The following is a 23,397-nucleotide window of genomic DNA, read 5'->3' as shown; positions in this document are numbered from 1 at the left end:
TATTTCTTTTTGTGAGTTTTCCAGTCTATTTGTTGCAACCTCTAAGCTAAGTGCGACTCTGCCAGATAAATTCCGGTCTGAAGTCTTGCAATCACACGGTACTGTCGGTCAGTTGTTAGGTCTTGCCTTGGTCTTATGATGTCAAAACGTGAACAGCATCATGAGAAGGACTGTTTGAACAGCAGTTCTGATTGAACCAGGACATTTATTGGTCAATTCATGGATCAGGCACCTATGGCGAAGTTTGTCATGAAACTCCTTGTTAAAGAACAGCAAGTTGTTCAAAAAGAACTGAAACATTGAACAGCTAGAAAACGGGAAAAACGGCAAGCTACAATCTGGACAGGCTGTCAGTCCATCACAGACACTGATCGCAAAGCTCCACAAAAAATCTTTAAACTTTCAGAACCTTTTTACATGTTATCATGTTACAGCAACTTTGTTGTATTTTATTGTAATAGAATGTCACAGAGAAACAAAGGGTAGCTCATAATTATGAAGTGGAAATGATATAAGTTTAAATTTGTTTTAAAAGTAAATCTGGAATGTGAACCATATATTTATGTTTAGCTCACCTGTTAAATTCATTGTTCATTTATCTTTGCAAAACAGCTTAAGCTCAAGCCAATTGACAGAGATAAACTGTGAATGTCATCCTTTTAGAATACAACACCACAGACTTTAAATTTCTGAAAACTATGTAACTGTATTCTGTCTTTTTTTGTTTGTTTTATATCCACAAGGTTTTTCATCAGATTTTTCATTGTGATATATTTTTTAAAAATTCTCTCATACTTGAAAAATACGTTAGAATTTTTTATTTAAAATTTATATTCTGAAAAAAAGTAAGTGCCCTAGATAAGATGTATAGCATGAAACCTGGTTATATCAACACAACTGAGTGTTTGATTTTAGTTAGCTAGGGCACTACTATAATATTATTTGATGTATTTCCTTTTAAGAAGTCAGCAAAGAAAAGATCAAACAAAACAAAAAAGAAATTGGAGAATAAATAGCATAAAAATGTCTTTGCCCTCTCTTTACAGCTGATAGAGTAAAAAGAAAAGCCATAAAAGGAGAGAGGGTGAAAGTCTTTTAATTAAGTCTCGCGAGATTACCAATGTTACAGAAGACTGGGGCTTGGTCTTGGAAGTTTTCAGATGCATCTGTAGATGAATCATAACAGCACCAAGATGTCGGGACGATCAGGCCGAGCGGAGACCCGAAGTCGGGCTAAAGACGACATTAAAAAGGTTCTGGCAGCCATCGAGAAAGTGCGCAAATGGTATGTGGGCTATCTAAAGGACAATATGGAGGGGAATGTTTAGTGGACCGCTGCCTGCTATCTTGCTGCGTCGCTCAACAAACTTCAGTCGGAAAAGTTAGATGATTGACAGGGCTTCGGGCCAATCAGCGCCTCTGGTCGGCAAGAGGGGCGGGGCGTGTTGAGTTTTTCCGCTGAGAGCTGTCAATATGGCTCCAGCAGCTTCACATGCAGCGGGTTTCAATCCATTGAACTGCCCCGTTAGTTTCTGAATAACGCCGACAGTAAGCACCACCGAAAAGGTCACGAATAATAGCCTGTAGCTGAAACTGTCAGTGAGCGCATTAAGTTCAATTATATCTGACGTGGACAGAGAGAACGCGCTCAGCATATTTTATCACTGACTGATGCCCGTCGAGCAGATCACGCGAAAGCTAAGCGCGTTCTGAACCCTGATCTGATAATAATCAAATGAATCTGATCCACAGGGAGAAGAAATGGGTGACTGTTGGAGACACATCTTTACGTATTTTCAAGTGGGTTCCAGTAACGGAGACAAAGCAGGTGTGTGGGCCTCCGTCATAAACAGTTACCGCTCCGACTGTGGTATGGCAAGCCATCATTACATATAGTCAATCCACAATCCTTTTTCTGATCACATTAGATATAAGTAATAGCATCCCACATAGCAACAGTGTCACACATATAAACTACAGGCATGACAGTGTAATGCATTGAAGATAAGATAAAAAACACTGATTATATCTTTACTAATGATAGATACCACAGTAGTTTGAATATGAAATAAAAAATATATAAGATATAAAACATTCCTTAATTTGTTATAAGTAGCTGTTTTAAATGTTGGTTATTCTGTTGGGTTGGTAATCTATCAATTAGATTACCAATCTATCAATCGTATCTATCCATTCATTTACCAGAATGAATAGATTTTTAAAACATCAGTTCAATTGTCCTCATCAAAAGTATCATTTATGTTTGTTTTTTTTCTTTTAACTTTTATCCTAAGTTAAGTTTTTCTTAAATATGTATGTACTTCAGGCTAAGTTCACCTCTCCAATTTTTGTACCTGCAGATGCATATTTTTCTCTGTCTGAAATGAATATTCTGAAAAACACAAACATATGGATAGCTACAGTGTGGTTGTTTGTAGTTATGATTTATATTTCACATCCTGTGTGATCCATTTACTTAAATTATCTTTCTTGATAGTTATAATAATTAAAAAAATATATTATTTCAATTATTAGTGTGTGAAGCTACTTTTAAGTGGTTAGAATAAAACATTTGGTTCTTCGATGAAGGCTCCAGAGGTTCGGTAAAGATTTTGTATAACTTTATGTAGTTATACAAAATCTGAAAATATTATTTTTCCTTCCATTTGATACAAATGGACTATTTTGTGTTGATCTGTCACATAAAATCCTAATACATTACATTAAGGTTTGTGGTTAACACATGGAGAAAAAAAGTGCTGGGAATTTGAATACACTTGAATACACCATATCTGAAATGTATATTTCTTCAAGTAAGATTATAGCACTTATATCAACCATCTATAATCTGGATACAGATAGTGTGCTGGAGTTGAATGTTTAAAAAGTGACGTTTGCCAATGATGGCGGGACATACTTTATGTATAATTTAAAATGTTTATTTTTACAGGAAAGAATTCAATTATATGCATCATATTGAAATATGTTTGCCACAGATTGTCTCCATCTAATATATTTTTATAATCTATTTTAATCCAATAGATATTTCGCACCAAATCCACTAGTGGAGAGGTCCGGGGTCTCAAAGATGTAGTGATTGAAAACACCAACTCAATGCTGGATTTCACCGGTAGGTTTTATGTTGGGGTTTAACGAGGGTAACGATAAAGCACGCCGAGATTCGAATCAACTGGAATAGGATTTTTCTTTTTTTTTTAATCACAAGTAAGCTTGTTTCAAAAATTGAAGAAGTCATGCGATATGCTCACAGATGAAAACAGCAACCAGAGCTTTCTGTCGGACGTTTATCAGCCAAAACTTGACAACAGCAGCAGCACGTCGAGCTCGCAGCACGTCAGCCCTCCACATACCTACAACCTGCGGGCTGAAGACTCTCAGCCTCCGATGCTCGGACAGGAGACGGTCGACGGTATGAGAGCTTCTCTTTAATCAACAGGTGCTCATTTTACTCACTTTAACAATCTCTACGTTTATGTTGCGAACACTGTACTCCAGAACCAGTCCATTCAGGTCGGGAGGGTGCAGACGAGCCGCCGACGCTCATCAAGGAGGACCCGCTTACATCTGGAACTGCCAGGCGGAGAACTCCAGACACTCAGGTTTTGTACATGAAACCTATTTCAATAAAGAATGCTAATACCGCTCCTTATTAAATAGATTTTACATATTGAGCATCTGTTGTGTGATGTAATTTTTAAAACAATTGCTGCAACATGACCCTTTTTTTCCCTCCCCAACAGGATGAATTAGATGAATCGGGAGCACCACCTTTAAAGAGGATTTGCACAGGGGAAAATAATGCCTTGAGATAGCTTGCCCCCCAAACCCCCTTATTCGTTCTATCCAAATGGACAACTTACTTGTTCTTGGTTGATGTAAGATTAGCAAAGCTTTCAGAAAATTTCTGGTTCAGATATTACATTTCAGCAATTAGGGAAAATGATTTAGCTTTTTTTATGTTTAGTATTTAGTGTTTTGTTGTTTGGGTTGATTTGTTTTTAACTGAATGAAGACAGTTTTTTTTTTATATATATGTACGCAGCTCTAGGTATCTCACTTCAGATGCTGTAAACATTAAATTTTCTAAGTTGTACTTTAGTTAGACTTTTGCTATTCTTATGAACATACTGGCAAGCCTTTTTTTTCATGTGCAGCTTTATGCAGATTGATGTTTAAGTGTAACATTACATTTTTAATTTGATGTTTCTTGTGATAAATCTTATGGTTTGTTTCATTCAAGAATAAAGTGATTTTTAAAAAATCAATAGTTTGCTTTTTAAAAACAATCAATATGTTCTGTAAACAATCCTGAGTGGTATGGTTCTCCCCTTTGAATGTAATCTTATTTGTGGGTGCCACTGGTGCTTTAAGTGAAGAAACATTATCAGTTGTGTTTGGTTTAAGTTTTAAATGCATTTCCAGAAGTTGATTACTTTAATTTTGATGATGAACTGAAAGTTTACATTTCACCATTTTTTTTCAGTTTTGTTTTTTGTGTGTAGTTCCAAATCTAAAATACCAAAACCAATTAAACTTGAACTGGATTCTAGACTAAACACTGATTTTTTTTTTTTATGTGCAACTTAAGATGCATGAAACTTTCATTCTATTTAAAGAACATTTCAATAGTAGTAGGAGAACATTACATTCTCCTAATACATTGCAATGTGAAGACTGAGCATATCAGGACTGTATTGTTCAAAATTTATTAAAGAATTATTGAATAAAGATGATTTAAAATACAACTTTAACATAAAATTTTTTTGCAGTGTCTGTCTCTCCCAAATGAAGCCGCCATTGGAAAGGCTGTCGCCATTATAAGTAATTTTTAATTTTTTTTTCTAAAAAGGTTTTGTTAAAGTACTGCACTTTATTCACAGTAACCAGACATGTAATAGGCAGGTAGAGAAGTGGGGAAGACAGAAAAGTCCAGGGATCAGAAATCAAACCCTCGGAGGCAGCGCTAAAGACTAATAGCTACCCTCCATGTGTGTTGAAGAAGGTGCTCTGCATTTAACTAAAAGCAGAGCTCTGAAAGGCCTGTTAAAAATAAAAATGGATCACATAAAGTTCAAAAATTAATTGGGAGAAAAAACGTAGATTAACTACACAATTTCTTTCAAGTTTGTTTTGGTTTTTGTTAGTTAGGGATTTTGTCATCTTCAGGCAACTTCCTATTATTTTCTGTTCAATAAAAGCGGTTTATTTAATGTGCCTACTGACAGATGATGACAGACAGGCTGTACTAGCCAATGATAGCCAATTCTCAGCAATTCAATCAGGGCGCTACGCCAAGACAGCCAATGAGCTTTGAGGGGAGGCGGGGCGTAGGTGAGGCGCTGCTTGCTGCCGGGGAAACTGGCTGAAGGTTCTTTTGCCGGTGGACTAGAAACTCCCGCCATTTCGACAGGGAATTAACCTCTTGTTTGATTGGGGATACTTTCTTGTGACACTTGCGAATATTGTTTATTGATAAAACAAAACCTCGACAGCACAGCCTATCAGCAAAAAAGATCAGATCTAGTTTAAAAATATTTTGTTAGGACTGTAAAACTGCAGCCGAATTGAGCTCTGGCTGTTGCCGCGAGTTTGATTTCGGTGTGGCTCTCATCCTTTCGTGTTCACCTGAAGGAACTAAAAGTTTACCAACTAACCCGTCGGAGCAAAGCTTTAATATCTTTTACTTCCCGGAATTCTGGTTAAAACCAGCGTGTCTCCGCAGCTGCAGAAGCGGAGAATGTTGCGATGAGGCCATCGGTGAGAAGCGCACTGTTATTGTTTTGCAACGAGATAGAGATCCAGACTGCTAGCTGATTAACTAGCTTCGGCACGCTCAGAGCCGGGGCCTGCCGGCTGTAACGCGAGACGTGCTATCGCTCGGTACCTATATTACCGAGGCTTGGATACATGCTAAGAACTATCACGGAGTAAGGTTGTGCTAGTTTGTTGCCAGAAAGTCACGCTCAACCTCTGGCACTCGTGCCGTCTTTGGATCTGCCATGGCACCGCTTCTGGGCCGGAAACCGTACCCGCTGGCTAAGCCGCTAGCCGAGCCACCAGGCCCGGGAGAAGAGGTCTACATCATCGAGCATACCAAGGAGGCCTTCAGGAACAAAGAGTATCCTTTAACATCATGGTTTGAATCGATCTACCAAGCCATTCGCTACGTTAGTGGTCTGTCTTTTATTTGTCTGGTTAGCAGTTAGACGCTTCCATCATTTTTATTCACAGGCCTGTTAAGGTGGTTAAGGAATTTGACATTACCTGTCATTTCTGTCCCTTCATGTCTCAATTACATGTACACAGTTTAGACTGGATGACAAGCTTCCCAGCTAACCATGTCACATCCCTAACTAGTACATTGCAGCTATTCGTTAGGCTTTGAAACAGATTAGAATCAAACATAGAACTAAAGTTAGCTTGATTGTTCGTAAAATGCGGGCGAGTATCTTTCACTTTCAGCTTTCACGGCTAAGCTGACAGCTAACGATGCTAGGAGGGCTAGTTAGCGCACTGCTAACGCTAGGCATCCCATTATGTCACAATGGTGCTGGCCTTCCTTCCACGGAGCAAAGCGGTAGCTCTGCTGGCAGGGGCTAGCTGGTCATGTTAGCACACAACAACCTTACAGCGTATCTATTGAAGGACAACAGGATGCTGAAACAAATTGTCTCAAGGTTTTACTCGCTATTTGGATTATAATTGTGCCTTTGTAGCCTCTTGTTTAGGGGTTGTTGGTATGAAACAATCGCCAGTAGACCTTAGCTGGCAGGCAGGTTGTGTAGCTAGCTGTCAGCACGTAGATGGGAGTAAAGGTAGCCAGGTGCTCCCGTGACTCCCTGCTTCGTTGTTATGGTATTTTAATTTTAATTAGTGACACAGCTGTTATGTTTTAAAACTGAACAGATGACCTCTTACTGAGGACCAACTATAAACAAGACCATTGTCAAGAAACTTTAGTTATGTTTTCTTCCATCTTCCTGCTAATGTTAGATGCCATTCATGATAGTTGTGGGAAGGGGAACACATCAATGAATTGGAGGAAATCAACATTTTGTTTTTGAGTCTTGACCTGCTGATCATTGCTTGGAGCCAATTAAGGACAAATTGGTCGATTCTGCCCTTTTGGCAATTGATTGGTGCATCTCTAGAAATATTCTAATAATTTCATAGGCTACATATAATAAATTACATGTTCAGGGCGAACCCCACCTCTTCTCGAATTAAAGGAAAGGAAAGGACACCAGCTTGTCTGGAATCTTGCAAAGATGAGCAGATGTAGACAAAGGATGGATGAATTGTAAGCACATAAATAATCTAACGCTGAAATAATTCAAGAATATTTTGCCTTGTAAAGTTATTTTAATTTCTGTTTGGGTCAGTCAACGTATGGAGAGAATATGATTGTTGATCAAACCATAACTCTTAAGTGACCTCCTGCTGGTCATGTAGATTATTGCAGTTATGTAAGCATATTTTCTTACAACAGACCATAAGCAGATCAAAAAACATTAGTTTAGATCATCCATTGGAAGAGTGCTAGCAAGGCTTCTCTGTTTAATAGTAGTATAAGCTGTCTCTGGACAGAGGACTCATGTAAATAACAGAAAAAGTTGGAAAGGAAGGACCATACATTGTACCTTCTTTAGTTTAATAAACACTTAACTTGTTTTATTAATAAATAATAAGAAGACATTGATGCGTTCATATTGCTTACAAAATAAATTTAAATGCTTTGCAACTTTTCCCATCCACATCATATAACTGCATCTGGCTTTTGATAGAAAGCCAATCACTTCACATTTAGATATCGCACCGCCCTTGACAAACCGTGTATAGAGAGTATGAGGCACGCCTGCAGAGGTATGATGAACGCATCTGGACATGCAAGAGCACAGGAAGCCTCCAGCTTACTCACAAAGAGGCCTGGGAGGAGGAACAAGAAGTCACAGAGCTGTAAGTGCGAGAGACTTCAATGATCCGATTTCTGTAAATAATTGCAAACAGTTTATATGGACTCTGCTATTCATTTGAAATCTGAATCTGATCATAGGGAACTGTAGTCTGCCGGCGAAGGTCATATGGTTTACTACTTTGCCACGGCTGAGATAATGATGAGCTCCACCTCTCATTGTATTAATATAATGTCTGAATTTGTCATACTTCAATGTGTAATGGTCTGATGACGGTTCCTTTAGCCACGTCTTTCTAACAACATGACCTTAGGAAGGCCTCATAGTGCAGAGCAGATAAAGAGGTGCTCAGATCACTCTGGGTCATAAGCTGTATTTAAACTCTAATTATATCCCCAGATTGTGTACTCCCCCTAGTGGTGACTGCTTTTTTTTCAGCATCCCAACAAATCTTCAAAGACCTTAAAGAACCTGTGAACAACATATTGAAAATAAAGATATTATAATTCATAATAATGGTAATATTAACATAAATTGTATAATTTTAGTGTGACACTAACTTTTTTTTTCTTTTTTCTTTTTTTTATAGGCTTCAGGAGGAGTACCCTCTGTGGTTTGAGAAGCCAGTCCTTGAGATGGTCCACCACAACACGGTGTCCTTAGACAAACTGGTGGAGATGGCCTGGGTGGAAATCCTCACCAAGTATGCTGTTGGTGAAGAGTGTGACTTCCTGGTTTGTTTTGTTTTTTTTTATTCACTTGTTGCACCGTTTTTATCCCAGATGAATAATTTGTAGCCACATATAGCACAACCAAGTAACTGTTACCTTCAGTTGTTTTAAAAATGCTACATGTCAATGTCAAATCTATTTGAAAAGCATTTCAAACCACAGCAGTTGATCAAAGTGCTTCACAATTACAACAACCAACATATCTTTTAAATCAAACATGACTTAAAAGAAATTAGCAATTTAATGCCTTGAAATTGGACTTCTGTCTCTTTAAGAAGCTCCTGCTCTTTCCGGCACTCCGCCTTCTACACGTCAACAATGCTCCTCATTATACAGTTTACATAATTTACATTACATTAGGAGCGTTGGGCTGAGAAGTAGTTTCTATAGTAAGTTCAGAAGACTCGTAGTTCCACCAGGTGTTTGCTAATGGCTGCTGCCACTAGTCTGCAGGAGCCAAGTGGGGAATGCCTGGGGGAGATGTGCTCTGTGAGGCAGAAACTCCAAGGAGGAGCTTTGTGGAAATGGGCGGGGCTTTGTGAAACAAGTGTTTAGGTACCCCTGGATAGCTGCCACAGGATATTCAAGAATTTCATAAAACGCACATGAAAGGATCAAAGTAACAGTCCATTTATTTTTCTTGATGAGTGAATAACATTATAACATAATACCGCCCCTTTAAAAAAAAAAAAAAGCTCCTGTGAAATATAATAAAGTTTTGATGGATTTAAGTTCAGTAGATCGTCAATAAGCTTTCAACAATCATTTCATTAAATGCTCCAGTTCTGATCAAGTTTCACGCTTTTTTTTTTTTTTCTTTTATCCTCGCTGCTAATTCTAGGTGGGAAAAGACCAAAGTTTGCGAGTGAAAGTGATGAAGATTCACCCCTTGGAGACCTCAGAGGGTGAGTCGGGTGAGAAGAAGCTTGAAGGTGCCTGTGACTCCCCATCCAGCGACAAGGAGAACGCAAGCCAGGAGAACCAGAGGAAGGAGCCTCCGTCTCGAGAGGAGGAGAACAGAAGGGAGAGTCTGAGTACGTTGTCGACCCTCAGAGCGTTTTGAGGCCTCTTCCTGTTTTCTAACATGTCGTCGGTGCGTGCTAATAGGTGACAGAGCGCGCCGTTCTCCAAGGAAAGCTACCACTGCCATGAAGGAAGAGAAGAGGAGATGGGTCATGCCCAAATTCCTTCCTCATAAGTATGACGTGAAGCTCATCAATGAGGATAAGGTGAGTAGCTCGTTATTGATAATTGCATGCTTGTACTGTGCTGCTTTTGTTGGGTTTTCTCAGATTTAATGCAACCATCAGTATGTCCTTTAGTTGCTACTGAAAGTGACCCTGCTCTCTCATCTTCCTCTACTAATAATAGGTGATCAGCGATGTCCCAGCAGAGAGTCTCTATAGAACAGAGCGACCTCCTACCAAGGAGATCATGCGCTACTTCATCAGACACTACGCCTTGAGGCTGGGCAAAGGAGAAAGTGCCCCCTGGGTGGTCGAAGATGACCTGGTGAAAAAATACAACCTGCCCAGTAAATTCAGCGACTTCCTCCTTGATCCGCAAAAGGTAATGAATATATACCTTTTCTTATACTTAGGGATTCATATTCCATTAAGTTTATTTTTTTTAACATGATAACCACAAACTGAAATTTGTTTTTCTTGAGAGTTTATGTGAAAGGCCCACACAAAGTACTGTATTGACAGGAAGTGGAAGGACCTCAGTGTAGATCCAGTGAAGGTTTGTTTGAGAACATTTGTAAACAAATGGCATCAACAAGACCCAAGGAACACGACAAAGATGAGGGATGAAGATGTGGTGAAGTTTAAAACCATTGGCAGCTATGAGATGCACTCATGATTTCTTTTCACTTCCCAAGACTGAGCCACTTTGTGCTGAACGACCACATAAAAACCTCAACAAATTAATTCAAAATTGTGATTTAAGTGTGACAAGTGTAGAAGAAAAAAGAAGTTCAGGGCGTATTAATATATATATATATATATTTTTTTTTTCCCCAAGACACTTTAATATTGAGCAATAGTTTCGTTTTCTGTGTGCTCACTCCTTTTCTTTGTCGACAGTTCTTGGCAGGAAACCCGTCCACGAAGCGTAAAAGCTTGACTTCTCCTGAAGGCAAACCTAACAAGAAGGTGAAAACCGGTGACACTCCTGGAGAGGATTCAGGAAATGAGAAGGGAGAGAAGAAGAAGAAAAAGAAGAAAGAAGGGTTGCCTCTTAGTCCCACCATATGGGGTCACATGCAGGTTAGTTGACGGGTTTCCACTTTATAAAGTGGGAAGGGAATATGCTATGCTGTTGCAATACACACCAGCAACAGCAGCAATTTTTTTTTAAAACTTGCATTGTGCAGTAATGTTTGCCCTACTGAATAAAACATGAATGGAAACGGCACATCTTGACTCCTGTAGCTGTTCCTCTTCTGTGCTGCTGTGGTAGTTCTTCTTCTACTGTTGTATTGCAGCACCGTTGGCCACCTGCAGGCATAAATGAATAACTGCACATGATGAAAATTAACAGACGTGGTCTGATGCCGTGTGTGAAAAGTGTCAATTGTATAAAAGTGTTTCTTAATTACTTTTTTCATCTCTGTTAGGACTCTGTGATAAATCCATTTTTATTAATTAATCTTATTTTGGTATTAAGATTTATTCTTTTTCCACCAATGCACTCACCGAGTTTCTTTTTTTTTAAACATATCTTCTATTTGTTTGGAGTTTGAATTTAAGCCACATTGCACACCACTAAGCTCTGTGTTTTAAATAATAAGTTGTTTTTTTTAAATTATTATTTCTTTTAGAAGATGAAGATGAATGGTTCCCCCCTCAAGGTAAAGAACTCTGGAACTCCTAAGAAAGGAGACGGAAAAGGCTCTGCTCCCTCCACTCCAAGGTCTGGCAAGAAGACCGGGGACAAAAAAGATGGCAAGAAAAGCGGAAAGGGCGGCGATAAGAAACTTGATGTTCTAAAATCTTCTAAAAAAGATGGGAAAACTGGCGATAAGACGCCAAAAATGAAGCAGATGACTCTGCTGCAGCTGGCTAAGGGAACCCCTGCAGGGAGCCCAAAGAAGCGGGCTCGCAGCTCCAGCCTGGGCACACCCAAACTTGGGAAGCCGCTGCACCCCATGGCGTTGCACCTCGTCCGCTACTACAAGGAGCACAAGGGAAAAGAGGATAAGAAGACGTCCCTCTCTTCCCTCATAACCAAAGCTGCCAAGACGCTGTCCGCCGAAGACCGCGGGCGTCTGCCGGACGAGCTGAAGGAGCTGGTACAGAAGCGCTGGGAGCTGCTGGAGCAGAAGAAGAGATGGGCAGCCATGAGTGAAGAAGAGAAGAACGAGGAGATGAAGAGGAGGCGTGCTGAGCTCAAAGAGAAACTGAGAGAAAAGGCCAAGGAGAAGCGCAAGCAGGAGATGTTGGTCCGCCAGGAGCAGTCGCGTAGATACGAGGACCAGGAGATCGACGGTGGCAAAGCGCTGCCGACGTTCAAGCTGGTGGACATGCCCGAAGGCCTGCCCAACACGCTGTTCGGCAGCGTCGCCATGGTGGTGGAATTCCTCCACTGCTACGCCGGGCTGCTGATGCCCGAGGACCAGTATCCGATCACAGCAGTGGCGCTGATGGAGGCGTTGGCCGGGGAGCGCTCCGGCTTCCACTACCTGAACCGCGTGCTGGTGGTGCTGCTGCAGACGCTGCTGCAGGACGAGCTGGCCGAGGGCTACAGTGAGCTGGACATGTCCCTGTCAGAGATCCCGCTCACCATGCACTCGGCGTCGGAGTTGACGCGCCTGTGCCTGCGGCCGTGCGACGCGCACGACGAGAGCGGCCAGGGCTCGGAGGACTCGGGCGCCGTCGGCGGCTACGACGACGTGGTGAGCAGCGAGTTCCTGGAGAAGCTGGAGACGGTGGAGGTGTTCGAGCTGAGCCCGGAGGAGAAGGTGGACCTCCTGGTGGCGCTGTGTCACCGCATCCTCATGACCTACTCGGTGGAGGACCACGTGGACGCCATGCAGCAGCGCTCGGCGGAGCTGTGGAAGGAGCGCCTGGCCATGCTGAAGGAGGTCAACGACCGCAAGAAGGCAGAGAAGAAGATGAAGAAGGAGATGGAGAGCAAAGGTGGGCTCAGTCCTGGTTTGTGTCACGGGATCATCTGACACGTTAAGATATTTACCAACTTTTACGTTTCCTTGGCTCAAAGGTGAGAAGAAAAAGGAGGGAGCAGCTAAAAAGGAGAGCAAGAAGGAAGTGAAGGTGGAGCCGGAGCCGGAACCCGAGGATCTGATCAGCCTGGTGAAGAGCCGCCGTCTGATGGCCATGCAGGCCAAGAAGGAGAAGGAGGAGCTGGACCGGCAGAACAAAGGTAAACCTGGCAGCTGGTCAGTCATTTGGCTTCTGGCCATGTTAGACCAAGCTTCTGAAGCTATTTAACTGTGGTGTACTGGTGCAGAGTTACCAAATAAATGTGTAATTCAGTACATTTATACCTATTTTAAAAAAGAAATAGATTAGATGAGTATGGGTTGTTTCTAAAACTCAGATATCTGTATCAGTATCGAAAGTGAAAGAAGTGGATTGTTGCATCTCTGTGCTAAATGTTGTGATAAAATGCATCATTCGGTGCAGAGGCCTTTCAAGCCTCTCCATCTTTACTCTGACTGACTGACTGACGGTTTCTGTGTTGGCTCTGCAGAGCGGATGGAGAAGGAGGCCGAGGAGGAGCGGCTGCGGAAGCAGAAAGCCGCAGCAGAACGCGCCTTCCAGGACGGCATAACCAAAGCCAGACTGGTGATGCGCCGGACGCCGCTCGGAACAGACAGAAACCATAACAGGTTGCTGCTCCGTCTGCGTGCTGACCTCGTCCAGCGTTATGCCACGGCCGCTGAGGGCCTTGATGAATGAGTCCCAACTGTGTTGTTTTTGTTGTTGTTGTGAAGATACTGGCTTTTCTCCGACGTGGTTCCCGGGCTTTACGTCGAGAAGGGCTGGGTGCACGACGGCATCGACTACAGCTTCACTCCTCCGTCCGAGGAGAAAACGGGTGAGCCAGAGATGGAGGAAGAGGAAGAGGAAGGCAGCGAGGCAGCTTCAGTTCCCGACTCGCAACCCGATTCGCAAGGTAGAGTTACAATCAGATCTGGGACTAGGCTGCTTGTTTACATGTGCGGTTGTGTGCTTCCTGTACACCGGCTGTGCGTTTGAATTGCAGAAGCTGAAAAAGACGACGCAAGCGTCGACGGCGCTGCAAGTGAAGGAGTCCAGCAGGGGGCAGCACCAGACGTCTGTATTGAAACTACAATTCCCAAACAGGGACAGAATCTTTGGTGGGCGTCTACATTGGCTGTTTTTCCAATGGCACTCTGATTTTTAATTCTCATTTCATCTTAATTTAAATTTGATCGTCTTTGTGATCTGACATTCTGGCTTTTCTTCCAGGTTCGTCATCGACAGCCCGGCTGAGCTGGAGGAGCTGGTGGAAAGTCTTCATCCTCAGGGAGTCCGAGAGAGCGAGCTAAAGCTAAAGATCCAAAGCAGGTGAATGGACATAATTACTTTAACACACACACACATACACACACAGGGCCGTGCAGCCTTATGACTTATGACCAGCTTAATGTGACCTGCTGCAGAAATAAGGCAAAATGTCTAACTTCCTTTAAACCTTAAAACCAAACCTACTGCTACAGGAAGCAGAGCAAACAAACCTGCTTTTATGACCAATGTGACAAAAAGGCTGCAATAGAGAATTGAAGTAAATATAAAACTGTAAATGTTCAGGTACCAGGACATCCTACACTCCATCTATTTGAGTCGTAAATCCAAACTGGGACTCAGGAGCTGCGACGGCTACGCCGAGCTGCTCAAATACATGCGCAGCGACCTCCAGGAGATAGCCTCCAGGCTGCAAAAGGGAGGACTGGGCTACCTGGATGACAACGTAGATATAGAAGAGCAGGTGAGTCACTTCATTGCTTAAAGAAATGTCCCACAGTGGACTGTCTTTCCATTGTGTGACTGTATTTATGCTTCCCTCCGGTGGCTTCAGCTGAAAGACATGGAGAGCTTGAAGGACTTTGGTGAGTGCATCATCACGCTTCAGGCCTGTGTCATCAAGAAGTTCCTGCAGGGCTTCATGGCTCCCAAACAGAAGAAGAAGAAGAAACAAGCAGGGGAAGAAAGCAGCAAGGCCGAGGAGGTGGACGAGGAGAAGAAAGTAGCGGAAGAAGCCAGGGTGAGACCACCACACAGCAGGACAGGAGTTTCCATTTCCATTGTCTCGCAAATGTATTCATACCTTAAAGGTCCACATTTTGTCATGGCGTGAAATTAAATGTGGCTTATGCATGTATTTGGCCTAATTTATTCTTAAACACCTAAAAATCGTAAAGCAAGCAGAGCATGCTGCGGAGAAGTTTCTTTGTTCAGGGCTGCAATTTCATTTGTAAAACTCATGGACGCATGTGCATCTTCCATTTCTAAGATTTAAATACTTTTGGAGTGTGCCGTTGTAACAAAGTAATAAATGTTTTCTTTTGCAAGGCTCTTAAGGTTGAAACGATTTTTGAAATAATCGTCAGCTAATTTAGTGATCGATTAATCGTTAACAGGAGCATGCAGACTCAAAAAGAGTATTTGCTGAAAAACCAGTCAGCAGTAATTAAGCCAAAATTGTTCAAAATCCATTTACATTAAAGCTTTTGTCTGTAAACAGGTTCGACTCAGAACTCATTAAGTGGCAGTTTCAGCTTCGCCTGGTTCAAATTCACTAAAGGCACGCCGCTGCTGCACTTAAGGCAATAAAATGTTGACTTTCGTCCTCATAAAGGAATTGAATTGTTTGTTTTCATTTGCATCTTTTGAATTTGTTTTTATGATTGTATAAAAACGGCACTCTATTCATGCGATTAATCGTTGCGGTAATTAATCAATTACTAAAAGAATTGTTAGTTGCTGCATTAGAGTCACTGTAAGCCGCCAGGTTGATCATTTAAAAAAACAAAACTGGGTTCATTTCCTCCTGTCAGGTAGCCACAGCCGTAGAGAAGTGGAAGTCGGCCATCAGGGAGGCGCTGACCTTCTCCCGGATGCACGTTTTGCTGGGAATGTTGGATGCCTGCATAAAGTGGGACATGTCTGCCGAGAACGCTCGCTGCAAAGTCTGCCGCAGGAAAGGTAAGGGAGGCGTACTACTTCTTTTTTTTTATTTTTATTATTATTCTTTTTAAACACAGTCGGATTTTTTTTGTATGCAAACGTGCATCAGATGTTTTTGTTCCCTGCTTATTTTCTGAGCTAGCTAGACTCACTTCAGAAACATTGACCCCGACAGAACTGGAGCAGCAACGGCTCTTCCCTGGTTGCTATAGAGCAACGGCGTCGCGATGAACTGCCTGTTACCTCTTTAAGTTTTCACAGATGGTTTATCTGAATGCTGCAGTTCTCTCCTCCCTGTCCAGAGCTCAGGAAGGACATGCCTCTAAGGCTGATGGAGTGTAGGACCAGACCCAGACAGGGAGGCAGCAGAAAACTCAGAGCAGAGCAGGGTAGATGTGTCAGGCAGGTCTACGTCGAGAGCCGGCAGCTCCGCACGCCCTCAGGTGACCCTGTAGTGATCTGCTACCTGCACAGCACTGGCAACACTCACAGCAGTTTGATTTCCACTGAGCAGGAAAGGAATGAAGTGAAGGAATGCTCTTTAAATAACAGGAAAAAAAAACTCTCTACCTCACTTTTTTATTATTTTTTTTTATTTTATTTTTTTAACCTCTTCGGATCCAGGTGATGATGAGAAGCTCATCCTGTGTGACGAGTGCAACAAGGCCTTCCATCTGTTCTGCCTGCGACCGGCTCTGTACCGCATCCCTGCTGGGGAGTGGCTGTGTCCGGCCTGCCAGCCCACCATGGCCAGGAGGGGCTCGCGCTCAAGGTGGGGGGGGGTCCGGAGCCGGCAGAGTTACCTGACGCTGCAGAGACCTGCGCGTGTCTGCTGTTTGTCTTTCTCCACAGAGGATGAATCTTTCACTCTTTGGTTGCAGGAATTATAAACAAAACACCGACGAAGAGGAGAGCGAGGAGGAGTCTGAAGAGGAATGCTCTGAAGACGATGACGAGGACGAGGAAGAAAATGACTATAAAGCCATGGGGCACAGCTGTGAGTATCTGAGAGAAACTTATCCCAAACTCTTATTCAGCGTTCTACATCTGATGAAGGAAGGCTTCGCCGTGTCACCATGGAAACGGATCAAAACTCAAAATTGCAACATACAGTCATTTGTAGGACTGCAACTAACAATTATTTCAGTAATTGATTATTCTATTGATTACTCTGACGACTAATCGGATAAATATCGGCACACTCTGCAGATGCAAATAAACGATTACGTTTTTTTAGAATAAGAAAATATTTTATTGCTTAAAATGCCACAACTTAGCGTTACATTACTGTGCCACCTGATATGTTCTGGGTAGAGCAAATTTACAGACAGATTTTTTTTCATTTTGAATGCAAAATGTACATATTTCTCGTACAGTTTTGAATTGATTAATGCTCTGAATGTGGGGTTTTTTTTTCAGCAAATTACCTTTTTTATATATACTCTAGTTAATCTATTACTAAATTAGTTGATATCTATAATGGATTAATCACCATTAATCCGATTTATAGTTCCAGCCCTACTAATTTGTTGTGCAGAGCTCCCATCCATTATTTCATCTTCTATTCTTCCAGCCGCCCCTCTTTCCTTAAAATATTTCTTAAGCTTCGAAAATCGTCAAAAAGAGCAAGAAATCTGAAAATTAGCTGAAAGAAATCTAGGATGTGGACATGAATTGTTGTTATAAAAACTAAGACCAATGGGAAAAGCGAAGTGCTCTACAGAAGCTGGTTTTGGAGAGAGAGCCTTCCTCGTCGCTTAATGTTTGGGAATGAGAAGAATGCCGATGGGGAAAATCCAGGCCTCATCCTCGCTGCGTCTCTATTGTCTGCGCATCGTCATTCATCAGCGCTCGGGTCTGAACTCTGCTTTGAAGCTTCCCATGTCTCACTCTGACTTCACTCGGAGAATGTGGCGCGATGATCCCTCTGTCGGCTCCAGCCTGCGTGGCGTGGATAACCACGAAGAACGGTTCCAGAGAAGATGACTCTGATTATTTTAGTCCCTTCAGCCTTTCAGCCTCAGTCTGGATCAGTGGGCCTTGAGACGTCCGCAGTGTCCAGCTTTCATAAGCACAAGTGAAGCGCAAACATCCTGTCCTGTTCTTTCCCTGCCCTGATGTTGCTCCTGTTTACAGTGAGGCCGAGGAAGAAAAACAAGCAGTCTTCATCACGACAGAAGAGCTCTAAAAGTAAAGCCAAGAAGGTGTCCAGCAGGCAGAGCAGCAAGCAGAGAGGCGGGCCCAGCAGCCCCGCAGACATCGACGAACTGGTGAGAAATCACTCCTCAACATAAGGAAGAGGGGGGGAAAAAAAAAAAGTGGAATCAATGAGAGACATTAGCTAATCATTGTGATGGTGTTTCCCCAGGTGAGGCAGAGTACCCAGACAGGGCTCAGCAAGCAGGCGCTGGAGCTGGAGAGGTGTGAGGAGATCTTGAAGAAGCTGATGAAGTTCCGCTATAGCTGGCCCTTCAGGTGAGCTGGGACCAGGAACACTTGAGAGACATGCCATATTTTCCCGACTATAGAGTGCACCATACTATAAGCCGAACCTGCAAATTTGCTTGCGTGCGGCGGCTCTATTTCCCTCCTGTACATCCGGATCGACAGCCTTCATCTTAAAGGTTGCATCATATGAGTTTGCAAGCATTTCTCAGTCGTGCCTGCTGCTAGCATGTGCTTATTCTAAATGAAATTTAGCACCTTCTTCTTTGATTGCCAATTTTGACTTCCAATGATTGACTTCCTGCTAAAGAGCCCCCTGGTGGTTGAAGAAAAATCGACAGAAAACCCCAGCAGGTTATAAGCAGCGTGGTTCAAAGCGTGGGAAAAAAAGTAGCAGCTTATAGTCCAAAAAATACGGTAATCGTATTTCAGCCACGATGCTAGCGCTAACCATCATCATCCGATGCCTTGTTCAGGCATCAGAGCGACATGTTCTTTATACTTCAGATTGGCTTCATATGCACCGATTTTTGGAAAGAGAAGTCGGTGAGCTACGGATTCGACACTTTTGAATGACAAACGCTATAATTTTAATCTCCACACTTCCCGTTCATGCTGTCGCACAGGATAGCTTTTGGTCATCGATGAATTATTAATATCAGGCAAAGATAACCCGATCAAATATGAAATGCAGATTTAGTTTTTTTATTTTTATGGTGATTTTAGGGGGGGAATAAAGTTTCCTAAGTGGAAAAACATAATCCCTGCTCTTGATTTGCATATAATTGGCAAAAAAAATTAAAAAATGAGTTGAATTCAGTCTCATCACTGAAGTCACACCTCTATGATCAAGAAATAAAAATGTGACATGGCCTGAAAAAGAAACTCCACTTAAACCAGGGGTCTCAAACTCCAGTCCTCAAGGGCCGCTGTCCTGCAGTTTTTAGATGTACCACAGGTACAAAACACTGGAATGAAATGACTTAATTACCTCTTTCTTGTGTAGATTAGTTCTCCAGAGCCTTAATGACCTAAATATTCTATTCAGGTGTGGTGCTGCAGAGGCACATCTGAAAGTTGCAGGACAGCGGCCCTCCAGGACTGGAGTTTGAGACCCCTGACTTAAACTGAAACATGATGAGGAATATTTCACTCTGGAAAGTGACAGTGAGCCATTGCTAAGGCTTTGGGATAAATGGTAAAGACAAAGGACCGGAACTGATCTGGGTCTGGCTGACTCCTGTGAAACCGAGTAAAATGTGGCTAATTAATGACCTAATATCTAGAGGAGGGAGTCATTTCCCCTTCAGCCATGGTGAATCGGTTCGCTCCCTGATCTTTAGCCTGATGTGGCGCTTCACGAGTTCTCTGTTCCCTTCCAGGGAGCCCGTTTCCCTGGACGAGGCTGAGGACTACCTGGACATCATCTCGGAGCCCATGGACTTCCAGACGATGCTGGGGAAGTTCGGCCAGGGCTCGTACCGACACGCCCAGGACTTCCTGGAGGACATGAAGCTGGTGTTCTCCAACGCGGAGGAGTACAACCAGCAGGGCAGCACGGTGCTCTCCTGCATGGGCAAGACGGAGCAGACGCTCACCGAGCTCATCCAGAAGCTGCTCCCCGGAATCAGCTACCTCCGCCGGCGCTCCCGCAAGCGCGTCAACCAAGCTCCTCCTTCATCCGAGGAGGAGGAAGAAGAAGAAGAGGAGGAGGAGGGTGATGACGATGAAGGGGACTGCGAAGAGCAGGTAGAGGAACCCAAGAAGAAGATGCAAAATGGCAAATCGAACCAGAAGACAGGCAGGAACGTTCGGGGCCGGAAAGAGGAGAGCGAGAGCGAGGCGGACAGTGAGGAGGAGGAGATCAGCAGAAGCAGCAGGAGGAGGAAGAGCAAGAGGACCTCTGGCGCCTCCGGCAGGAAGGATTACAGGGAACTGGACAGCGACGGGGAGCAGGGCACGAGAAGAACTCGTCTGCGGGGGGGGCGGGGCGACGCCAGCAGCGACGAGGAGCAGCCCAGCCATCAGCAGCGACATTCCAAGAGACTGAAACGCTCGTGAAGAACCCAAGGTGTCTCCTCTCCATCATAATCTCTGGACCACTGGCTCTCCTCCTCCTCCTCTCCCCACACAACCAGCAGGACTCAGATTTCAGAAGGACTGGTTTTTGGTTAACAAATTTATGTTCACATTTTGGAAAACAAAAAAAAACCTGCTTTATATTTGTAAAATTTTTTATATCGATGATGTTTTTGTGTTTTTTTTGTTGGTCCCAACCAAGAAAAATTAACCTTTTACAATAATTACTTTTTTTCATGGCTCTTAGGATTTATATTTCAGTTTGCCGTCGACATCATCACACTATCCTGACACTTTGTCGCCAGGCCATCTCTTTGCTGACCTTTTGTTTTTTTTTGTTTTTTGTCCTGGATGGGTAATTTATAGCTGCCAAGATATTTTAATTTCATTTCTGCACATATTACTCCTGGTCAGGAGTTTCAACTGGGTTGAGTTTCAGATTGCAGATTATCTTCAGGAACCAGAGCGGCTCATAGAGCCTCTTGTCTGTAGTGCCCTGTCACTTTAAAACACCTCAGATGATCCTCCTGTTTGTACTCCTCCTTTGTAAAAGTAACGGCACCGGGCGTAAATAAAATTGTGTGATCAATCATTTCTATACAGTATTTAAGACCAGTGTCTTTTTTTTTTTTTACTTATTTTTGTTTTTTGGGCGCATTTTATTTGATATTGTAAATGAAAACCTTTCCAATAAAGGCACAGACAACACGTCTCAGCAGAAATGACAATTTTTACCTTTCGTAACCAACGTTTAGTTTAAAATTGACGCCATGTTCCAGAAAATGTCTCGGTGTGGTCACCAGGGGGCGCTCTGCCTCTCCGTTTAATCCTCCAATCGCTGCTGCAGAATTTATTGGTGGATTAAAAATATTTCATTTGAACATCTGTCTTTGTATCAGCAGCAGCAGTACACAGAAAGTCAATGTAAATCAGATTTTTTTTTTTAATTAATGCCCAATGTGTATATATTTATATATTTGTGTATACCGATAAGGCAATGGTTCGTATTCCCCTCTTTTCCTGTCCGTACTGTGAGATGCTGTGTTTTACTAGTGCTGTTTAACATCCAAACTTTCTAGTCACAAGTTTTTGCCCAACCTGTTTCTGTTCAGCTTGGTTTTGCTCACCCAGTAAGCTGTTTTTAATAAAAAAATAAAATTAAAATAATCTCCCTGAGATGTCGGAGAATAAACAAAAGGCGACTGGACCCTCTCTGAGGGAAATCTTGTTTGTAGATGCTTTCCTTATTCTTGGCGGACCTGCAAAAGGCTTTTACACTTAAATTTTTAAATATATATATTTATAGTCTAAAGCAGGGTTGGAGCTGGCTGGAGGTTTCTCGCGTAAAGGATAAAGGCCAGAGGCCATGGCTCTCCCTGATTTTATTTAGGCAGAGCTGAGGGCCGGTGTCGGGTCGGTCTGACAGAAATCACTGCCATCATGAGATAATGGACTGGGGAGAAGAACGGGCCAGCCTTGATGGCTGAACTATGTCTTTACTTTTTAATAAAATATTAAAACATTTGTCATTGTCTCTGATGGTATTTTTGCACTGCAGTTCACTTAATTTGGATCCAGATTTGATATTTTGACTATCTTCATTATGCATAAAAGAATGGAAATTAAGTTTCTGTAATAACGGTTTGTGTAACGTACTAATGCATACTACAGTATTTCTGTGTTCCTTAGGGTGACTAGATTTGGGTTTCTGAAAAGTAGGACACTTCTTTTTTTGTTGACGGGGGAGGGGGGTATAAATTTTGTGCTTTATCCATAGGACCTGTTTTGTCCCTCTTCTCAAGAATCACTGCACTGTAAACAGAATTGACCTTCAAAAAATATTAGTCATTAGAATGGAAATTATGGAGCTCATTTTGATTAATCAAAAATGTTTTGAAGTTCTCAATTTACAGGTTTGTGATCTAACCCTCATCCTATGGACCTGGGATGAGATCCAGGATACAATGAGGTAGAACCACTGATCCTCCACCCCAAAATAATTCAGCTGGGGTTGTTCGGAAAACTAATCCTGATGCCTTTTTGGCTCCTCACTTGGCATTGAGGGAAGGCCTGCGGACATGGGATGCTTTGAGATCATCTCAAAGGAGCTGGAGATTACCAGTGAGGAGGGGGATGCTGGATGCTCTTGGTCCTGGTGCCACCCAAAACTAATATGATCTTTTTGTGGTTGTAACGTGACAGAATATAGAAAGGTTGAAGGCATATAAATACTTTTCCAAGATGCTGCACCTGCGTAGGTGGAACCTTCCAGCTGTGGACTCACTGGGAAAGTCCAAGGAGGACCACTTTGGAAAAATCTCACAGTGAGGCGGTGACAGCTTTTGAGTCGTCTGTAATTTGCAGACAGGTGCGGAGGATCAGAGTAAAGGTCAGACACGTGAGAAGTCAGTGGGAACAGGCTTTGATTAGTGGCAGAACAAGTAAGAATGCAGTTGCTTTCAGGACCCTGCAACTTGAAAGGCTGAAGTGACCTTTCAATACATTTCAATTATTGCCCTGAAGGAGTACTGATCCTCTTGAAGTATCTTCTGTAAATGAGACAATCTAGGAGATAATCTCGTGATTCCTAGTTTGTCTTGATTAAAACACACCGTTGAGGACATTAAAAATGTTTTCTTTACACCAAACCCGCTTGAACTCGTCTTGAAGTGAGATAGGTCACAAAACAGGAAGACAAAGTGACATTATCTCCCACAGTGTGTTGAGGACGAGCTGATTAACATCCTGCCATCTTACTGAACTCTTTGCCACGCCGATCAGACGGTTCTTGGCAGGGCTGCTCCATCCATCAAAGCAGCTCAGACTGAAATATTTCAGCAGCTACTGCACGGACTGCTGAAAACATTACTGCCCCCCCCCCCCCCTGAATAAAACACTTCCTCTACCTCATCACTGGTGCCACATGGTGCAGAATCACTTATTCTAACTGGGAATACTGGTTGAAACCTTCACACATGCTGGGGCTCTGAGATCAGAGACGGCGCTCCAGGTGCTGTTGCTCTCGTACAA

General features: G+C 42.7%; 2 protein-coding genes across 3 annotated transcripts; both read left to right on the top strand.

Annotated features, from left to right (window-relative positions):
• The first annotated feature begins 1,101 nt into the window (after window positions 1-1,101).
• On the top strand, window positions 1,102-4,286 carry bcl7bb (BAF chromatin remodeling complex subunit BCL7B b). Its single transcript, XM_044119144.1, has 6 exons — window positions 1,102-1,285; window positions 1,753-1,828; window positions 3,043-3,130; window positions 3,272-3,430; window positions 3,517-3,620; window positions 3,762-4,286. Exons 1-6 carry the CDS (start codon window positions 1,173-1,175, stop codon window positions 3,831-3,833), a joined length of 612 nt encoding a protein of 203 aa, XP_043975079.1. The 5' UTR covers window positions 1,102-1,172; the 3' UTR covers window positions 3,834-4,286.
• Window positions 4,287-5,254: 968 nt separating this feature from the next.
• Window positions 5,255-21,891, top strand: baz1b (bromodomain adjacent to zinc finger domain, 1B). Of its 2 annotated transcripts, XM_044119236.1 has the most exons (22): window positions 5,255-6,139; window positions 7,861-7,977; window positions 8,524-8,668; window positions 9,507-9,699; window positions 9,773-9,894; window positions 10,037-10,234; window positions 10,753-10,935; window positions 11,490-12,807; window positions 12,890-13,051; window positions 13,382-13,520; window positions 13,626-13,807; window positions 13,898-14,012; window positions 14,125-14,223; window positions 14,467-14,644; window positions 14,735-14,920; window positions 15,714-15,861; window positions 16,146-16,286; window positions 16,468-16,615; window positions 16,725-16,840; window positions 17,980-18,113; window positions 18,212-18,318; window positions 19,671-21,891. In XM_044119236.1, the coding sequence occupies exons 1-22, from the start codon at window positions 6,021-6,023 to the stop codon at window positions 20,347-20,349; spliced, it is 4,929 nt and encodes a 1,642-aa protein (XP_043975171.1). In that variant the 5' UTR covers window positions 5,255-6,020; the 3' UTR covers window positions 20,350-21,891. The 2 variants fall into 2 exon arrangements, with proteins under 2 accessions (XP_043975171.1, XP_043975172.1); XM_044119237.1 differs by lacking the exon at window positions 16,146-16,286 and having other exon boundaries at window positions 5,381-6,139.
• Window positions 21,892-23,397: the final 1,506 nt, after the last annotated feature.

The sequence above is a fragment of the Gambusia affinis genome, linkage group LG06 (genome assembly GCF_019740435.1).
Source record: "Gambusia affinis linkage group LG06, SWU_Gaff_1.0, whole genome shotgun sequence".
Classification (NCBI taxonomy): domain Eukaryota; kingdom Metazoa; phylum Chordata; class Actinopteri; order Cyprinodontiformes; family Poeciliidae; genus Gambusia; species Gambusia affinis.
The sequence above is the reverse complement of the archived record's forward strand: the minus strand, read 5'-3'. Positions and strand labels throughout refer to the sequence as shown.